Source organism: Dromaius novaehollandiae, chromosome 26 (assembly GCF_036370855.1).
Source record: "Dromaius novaehollandiae isolate bDroNov1 chromosome 26, bDroNov1.hap1, whole genome shotgun sequence".
Taxonomy (NCBI): Eukaryota; Metazoa; Chordata; class Aves; order Casuariiformes; family Dromaiidae; genus Dromaius; species Dromaius novaehollandiae.
The window spans coordinates 3,719,467-3,726,904 of NC_088123.1; the positions used below are offsets into that span (position 1 = coordinate 3,719,467).

Here is a 7,438-nt window from a genome sequence, read left to right on the forward strand (position 1 = left end):
CCCCCCCCCCCCCCCCCATGTGAAGCTGTGCTCCCAGTCCCCCCCGGCCCCAAAACGCAAACGCAGCACTTGGGGAAAATTCAGAGCAGGAGTCCCTGGCAGACACACACTGGGGGGGCCCCCCCTGCACAGCAGCACCTTTATTCAGTTCAAGCACCCCAGTTGCACAAGCACTGGGCACAGCTCTGGCCCCCCCCAGCCGAGCACCCTGCCAGCCTCAAGGCTTGGGGGTGGGGGTGGAGGTGAAGATCCGCAGTCCGTGCATGGCCTTGATCTCCTCGCTCAGCGCCTGGAAGCAAGGGAACAGCACCACCATGAGTCCAGGCAGCACAGAGGAGGAAAAAGGACTAAGTCAAGTCCCCCAAAAAGCTAAGTCCCAAATCCCCCAGCTATTTAACCAGTTTCTGAAAGGCTACAGCCAGCTGTAGCTGTCTCTAACCCCAAAGCCGAGGGCACCACCACTCAGGCCCCACCACCAAGTGTCAAAGTGAAGCACCGCAGGGACAACCCAGCCAGCACCAAGGGAAACAGCACAAGTGGGGTGTGTGCACACCCCCCCCCCCCCCGCCAGTCACCCCCGTACCTGGTTAACCATTTGGTGCTGCTGCACTGTTCGCTTCTCTTTAAAGTCCTCTGATTCTATATGGATTTCATACATGGCCCCACAGCCACCTGGGAAAGGGGGAAACAGAGCCGTTAATTAAGTGCACGGGGGGATCCAAACACAAGGGCCAAGCCATTCAGTGCACAAGTCAAACACAACACAACATCCTCACCCAGAGCAAAGAGCCACGCTGGTCTGGGCGGGGGGGAAAGGCTGTGTGCACACACACAAACACCCAAACACTTGATTTCAGCAGCTTTCACACATGCACCTACATTTTTTGGCATTAACTGCACCCCCTTTTCCCAGGCTGGGACTAACAGTGCAAGCAGGCAGGAATTAAGTTGCAAAAGACCAATCCTCCCTCCCAAAGTGCATGGCCTGGTTGCAGAGGGAGAAGGAAAAAACAAACAACCCCCAAACAAACCCCCCCCCCCAGTCTTTCTTCTTACCAGATATATCCACTACTTTGATGGCAGAGGCCCGGGGGAACTTCTCGCGCAGCACGCGGGTCACGCGGGCCTCCCCGTCCGTCTGCGAGGTGAAGGGTCTCCAGGTGCCGCATCGCAGGAGCAGCTGCGGAGCAAAGGGGGGGGCCGTCAGCCTGCGGTGGGTGCTGCGAGGGGCGCCCGCCGCGGCACCCCGGGGAGCTGGGACGCCTTCCCGCACAGGAATCGCTGGGAAATGGGGGCCCATCACCATCACTGGGGCCTGCAGGGACACAGCACCGCTCCAGGGTCCTGTCACCATCACCGGGGCTCACCCAGGCCTGCAGGGACACAGCCACTCTCGGGGTCCCATCACCAGGGCTTACCACTGCCAAGGGGGCTGGGGGGGGGCAGCGAGCAAGGGGGGGGGGGCTGTCAGTGTTTTGGGGGGGGAGGGTATCAGGAGGGGAGCTGTTGGGGGAGAAGGTCCCTTCACCATCACTTTGGGAAGGCTGCTGTCACCAGGATGGGGGTCACCAGGGACAGGGCAGGTGAGGGGGGCACAGTGGGGGGCAGAGGCTGGTAAGGGGCAGCAGTGTGGGTCGGGGACACCAGGACAGGACACACGGGGTGAAAGGCTGCCGGGGGGGGGGGAAGGTCACCAGGATGGGGGTCACCAGGGACAGGGCAGGGTAGAGGCAGAGCACAGCTGGGGTGTGGTGGGGTTTTGGGGGGGGGGGGGTTACAGACACAGGTCAGCTAACAACAGCAGTGCGGGTTGGGGGACACCATGAGCGGACACGAGGAGGGAAAGGCTGCTGGGGGAGGGGGGGGTGTCACCAGGACGGGATCACGGTGAGGAGGAGAAGGCTCGTTCATGGGGGGGGGGGGGGGGGGTGCCACCAGGATGGGGGGGAGGCTGTCGGGGCTACCAGGACAGGGGGTCACGGCGAGGAAGAGGAGAACGCTCCTTTGCCGTGAGCGGGCTGGGAACGTCACCGGGAGGAGAGGAAGGCAGTCGGGATCATGGTGAGGAAGAGGAGGAGAAGGCAAAGAAGACGACGGCTCCTTTGCCATCATCAGGACGGCCTGGGGCCAGGGTGGGTGGGGGCAGGAATCACCAGGAGAAGGGGAAGGCTCCTTTACCGTTATTTGGGGGGGGGGGGGGGGGTCACCGGGAGGAGGGGAAGGCTGTGGGGATCACGGCGCGGAGGAGAAGGCTCCTTTGCCGCCGCCGGGACGGGAAGGTCACCGGGAGGAGGGCAGAGCTGCCCCGGAGGGGAACCGGGGAGAAGGGGAGGGCCGCCGCCACCCTTACCGGGACGGGGGGCTCCTTCACCGTTACCGGGACCGTGGCGGGGGGTGGGGGGGCCCTCCTTCGCCGTTACCGGGTCCGGGGGAGGGGGAGAGGGGAAAGGGCTCCTTCGGCGTTACCGGGTCCGGGGGGGGGGGGAGGGGAAAGGGCTCCTTCACCGTTACCGGGACCGTGGCGGGGGGTGGGGGCCTCCTTCGCCGTTACCGGGTCCGGGGGGGGGGGAGGGGAAAGGGCTCCTTCGCCGTTACCGGGACCGGGGGGGGGGGGCTCCTCCACCGTTGCCGGGGGGGGGGGCGGGAAAGGGCTCCTTCACCATTACCGGGGGGGGGGGAGGGGAAGGCTGCCCTGCGGGTCACCGTGAGGAGGAGAGGGCTCCGGCCACCGGGACGTGGGGGGGGGGGGGAAGGAGGCTCCTTCGCCGTTACCGGAAGGGGGGGGGGGTCACAGAGGGAGACACAGAGAGACGGACCCCCCCCCAAAGCTGGGAGGGGGTCTCGGACAAAGACAATGCGCCCCCGCCCCCTACCCCTGGACTGGGAGGGGGGCACACACGGACAGACAGACAGGGACAGACGGACACACACGCACAGGAACAGACTCACCGGCCGGCGGCCCAGCAGCCCCGCGCCCGCGGCGGCGGCCATACTGGGCGGCGCGCGCCCGCTGCCGCTCGCGGCGCCGCCCCGCGGGGTCACGCACCGCCCGGCCAATGGCGGCGCGCCACGCCCACCGGGGGGCGGGACCGGCGACGGAGGCGACGGAGGCGACGGCGGCGCCCTCTGGCGGCCCGGCGGACCCCGAGCAGCCCCGCCCCCAGGGACAGGGGACCCCATGGACAGGGACCCCCCCCATCGATGGGACCCCCCCCCATAGACAGGGACTTCCCCCCCCCCCAAATGGATATGGACACCGCCCCCGGACAGGGGACCCCCCCCATGGACAGGGCACCCCATAGACAGGGGACCCCCCTGGACAAGGGAACCCCCCCCAGACAGGGGAACCCCCCCCCCATGGACAGGGACTTCCCCCCCCCCCCCAAATGGATATGGAGACCGCCCCCGGAGAGGGGACCCCCCCCCATGGACAGGGCACCCCATAGACAGGGGACCCCCCTGGACAAGGGAACCCCCCCCAGACAGGGGAACCCCCCCCCCATGGACAGGGCACCCCATAGACAGGGGACCCCCCCAGACAAGGGACCCCCCCCCAGACAGGGGACCCCTCCCCATGGACAGGGACCCCCCCCATGGACAGGGGACCCCATGGACGGGGACCCCCCCCAAAAAACAGGGACCCCCCCATGGATACAGGACACCCCCATGGACAGGAGGACCCCCATAGACAGGGACCCCCCCTGACAGAGACCCCCCCATGGATACGGGACCCCCCCTCCAGACAGGGACCCCATAGACAGGGGACCCCCATGGACAGGGACCCCCCCATAGACAGAGGACCCTCCCCATGGATAGGGACCCCCCCCATGGATACAGGATCCCCCCCCCGGACAGGGATCCCCCTGGACAGGGACCCCCCCCGGACAGGGGACCCCCCCCCCGCCCCGCCAAATACACAGGAAACAAAAAGGGCAGCTGAATTTGAGTGCAAAAAATAAATATAAAATTTATTAAAACACCCACAATATTTTAAAGATATCAGGAATAATACATTTCACAAACCGGCTGGCTGTGTGTAACTCAGAATAAAATACAAATTAAAACCAAAAAAAGAGAGGGAAGGGTCCGTACTTGCAATTTTTAGGCCTCCTAAAAATAAATTTACCGAAACACTGGAAAAAAAGGGGGGGGGAGGGGGAAGAGCGTAAGAAAAACACCAACAAAAGAGGGGGAAAATTATACAAAATAAAATTATCGGCATAAATTTACTGTACTAGTAGTATCTACAGTTTAATACACATTAATCCTATTGCCTTGAGACATTGTAAGACCTACCGCCCGTCCCGCAACCCCCGGAGAAAACTTCATTTCAAGTAACCACAGTCACAAGTCGACGCGAATTGGAAAAAATAAAATAAAATAAAATAAAAAAGGAGGGGAAAAAAAGGAAAAAAAGGTTAAATCTTCAAGTGTGAGTCGCAAGGTGCCTCCCCCGGAGGCCTCGGCGCCGAGGAGGACGAGGGCGGCGGCGGCGCCCGCCGCCGGCCCGAAATTAAAGAAAAAGGGGAAAATAAAGGGGAAAAAGCCCCAAAGCGCTTGTTTAAACCCAAAGGAACCGCCGAAGCCCCCCGGCAGCCCGCCGCCGCCGCGGACGGACGGACGGACGGACGGAGGCCAGGACGCGCCGTGCCCAGCCGGCGGCGCGCCGTCCCTGAACGCCGGCTGCGGAAAGAGCGGAAAACCCGGGAAAAAAGTTAAAAATAAAAAAAAATTATATATATATATATCCTGACCCCCCCGAAAAGGATCCCTGAGGGCGGAGCGGGAGGAGGGGGCCTCGCCTCCGCCCCTCGCCGCCCTGGCCCCGATGCGCTGGGTTTCACGTGGGGTGTTTTTTTTTTTGTTATTTTGAGGTATTTGCTGATTTTTGCCGGCGGCGCCGCCTGGCACGCCGAAAGCCTCCGATCGTGGGGACCCCGGGGGGAAGTAGCACCCATAAAACCATGGAAAAGGGGTAAAAAGGGGGAAAAGAGAGGGGAAGGGGGACCTGAAGGCTGCTGCTGGGGAGCGTGGGGTGCCCGCGGCGCTGGGCACCGTGTGTGCAGCTCGGGCACCGTGCACGAGCGTGTTGCACACGCAGTGTGCATGAGCACCATGCATGCACCGTGCCCGAGCACCGTGCACACGCAGCATGCACACGCAGCGTGCACACGCAGCGTGCATGTACCGTGCACGAGCACCGTGCACGAGCACCATGCATGCACAGTGCCTGGGCACCGTGCACGAGCACCCTGCACACGCAGCGTGCAAACGCAGCGTGCACGCACACCATGCATGCACCGTGCATGAGCACCGTGCACGAGCACCGTGGACATGCAATGTGCCAGGACACCTTGCACACACACCCTGTAACACGCCGTGCCCGTGCACTGTGCGTGCGCACCATGCACGCACACCGCGACACACGCCGTGCCCCTACGTTGTGCCCACGCACCGTGCACAGACTCTGGGCCGTGCACGGTGCTCATGCACCGCGTGTGCACACCGTGCCACTGCACCACGTCTGCACACCGTGCCTGCACACCGTGCCACTGCACCACGTCTGCACACCGTGCCTGCACACTGTGTCCGCACACCGTGCCCTTACACGGTGTCTGCACACCCTGCCATGCACTGTGCCTGTGCGCTACACTTAGGCACTGTGTGTGTGCGCCGCGCTGCACACCGCGCACACACACACACTGCACACACACAGACTGTGCCTCACACCATGCCATGCACTGTGCAGGCACACTGTGCCCGCACACCGTGCCTCTGCACCGTGCCTGTGTGCTGTGCACGCACACCGTGCCTGTGCACTGTGCCTGTGCACGGTGTGTGTACAGCATGCACGCACACCGTGCCTCTGCACCATGTCTATGCACGGTGTGTGTACACCATGCCGCACACCGTGCATGCACACCCTGCCTGTTCACTGTGCCTGTGCACGGTGTATGTACACCATGCACACACACCGTCCCTGTGCACCATGCCTATGCACGGTGTGCGTGTGCCGTGCCGCACACCGTGCACGCACACCCTTCCTGCACACCATGCCTATGTACGGTGTGTGTGCACCGCGCCGCACACCGTGCACGCACACCGTGCCTATGCACCGTGCCACACACCGTGCACACACACCCTTCCTGTGCACCGTGCCTGTGCACGGTGTGCAGGCGCTATACCGCACACCGTGCACGCACACTCGGCCTGCACACCGTGCCTGTGCACCATGTCAGTGCACGTTGTGCGTGCACCGTGCCGCACACCCTGCACGCACACCGTCCCTGTGCACCATGCCTATGCACGGTGTGCGTGCGCTGTTGCACACACCCTGCACGCACACCCTGCCTGTTCACCATGTCAATGCACGGTGTGCAGGCGCTGTGCCGCACACCATGCCCGCACACCGTGCCGCACACCGTGCCGCACACCCAGCGCACCGGCGACAACCAGAACAGCCACGAGCCGCCGGCGCTTCGGCGCAGCACCAATTCCCGTTTGCATAAGAGCGACGCGCTGCCGTCCCGACGGGGCAGCACCCACCGGCGTTGGGGGGGACGACACCGTCACCGCGGTGCCACCCGTCCCCCGCCGGCGTCCCCTCGCCCCGGGACGGCGACGCGGACGCCTGGACGTGGCGGTTCGCGGGCGTTAGCACCTCGGCGGGATGGATCGGGGCGACGCGCGGCGTTCGAGCACCGTAGCACCGTGGGGGGCGAGATTTCACTTGAAAACACCGAGCCCCAAATCCCGCTCCAGGATCAAAGGGGGAAAATCCCACCCCAGCGATGGAGGCACCCGGGGGGGGGTCCGCGCCCGCCGCCGGGATGCAGCCGGGGGGACGGGAGGCCGCGGGAGCCTCCGGAGCACCGAGCCGGGGGGCCGCCGGCGAGCCGGATCCGCCGGGAGCACCAACAAACCCCCCCGGGAATTAAAAAGAGCTGCAAAAAACCCATGGGGGGGGGGTCCAATCCCCCCCCCCCCAAAAGAGGGTTTGCACCGCGCGTTGTTGTAGCACCATGGTTGGGTTATACCTGCCGCAAGCGATCGCACCACGCGAAAGCAAAGCGATTCCGCAATACCGGAAAAAAACGGGATTTCACCCCCTATTTAACCCCCCCCCCAAAAAAACCCCGCCCCCCCAGCTCTCCCAGCGGGCGCTCAGCAGCGAGGGCTCAAACAGCTGTGCATAGTTTTCTCCTCCGCGGCGACCTGGCTGCGATTTGAGGTAGGTTTAGACGTCTGTAGTGTGAGGGGGGGGGCGGAAACCCGCCCGGCCGCCCCCCCCGGCGCGAGCCCCCCCCTTGGCCATGCGGTTTTCCCCCCCTTTTCCCTAACTCCGCGCGATCCCTCGCTGCCCGGCGGCGCCTCCGGCAAGGTTTCGGGCCGCGTCCCGCCGCCTCCCGTCGCAGGAGACGGTCGCAAACCCCCAAAC

The 7,438-nt window shown here is 64.3% G+C and overlaps 1 protein-coding gene and 1 long non-coding RNA gene across 2 annotated transcripts; both read right to left on the bottom strand.

Moving 5' to 3' along the window:
• Nucleotides 1-98: 98 nt before the first annotated feature.
• BOLA3 (bolA family member 3) lies at nt 99-3,055 on the bottom strand. Its single transcript, XM_064497763.1, has 4 exons — nt 2,950-3,055; nt 1,057-1,180; nt 584-672; nt 99-289 (listed from the first exon to the last, which is right to left on the bottom strand). Exons 1-4 carry the CDS (start codon nt 2,989-2,991, stop codon nt 218-220), a joined length of 327 nt encoding a protein of 108 aa, XP_064353833.1. The 5' UTR covers nt 2,992-3,055; the 3' UTR covers nt 99-217.
• An 886-nt stretch (nt 3,056-3,941) lies between these two features.
• LOC135323686 (uncharacterized) lies at nt 3,942-7,132 on the bottom strand. Its single transcript, XR_010385167.1, has 2 exons — nt 5,577-7,132; nt 3,942-5,537 (listed from the first exon to the last, which is right to left on the bottom strand). It is a non-coding gene; the product is annotated as an uncharacterized LOC135323686 (long non-coding RNA).
• Nucleotides 7,133-7,438: the final 306 nt, after the last annotated feature.

Bases quoted from the DNA above. Each gene is read 5' to 3' on its own strand.
- BOLA3 (XM_064497763.1), bottom strand. From the start codon at position 2,991: ATGGCCGCCGCCGCGGGCGCGGGGCTGCTGGGCCGCCGGCCG. The intron at 1,181-2,949 runs GTGAGTCTGTTC...TTTGCTCCGCAG, and splicing joins GGCTGCTGGGCCGCCGGCCG to CTGCTCCTGCGATGCGGCAC. The intron at 290-583 runs GTACGGGGGTGA...CCTTGCTTCCAG, and splicing joins AGCACCAAATGGTTAACCAG to GCGCTGAGCGAGGAGATCAA.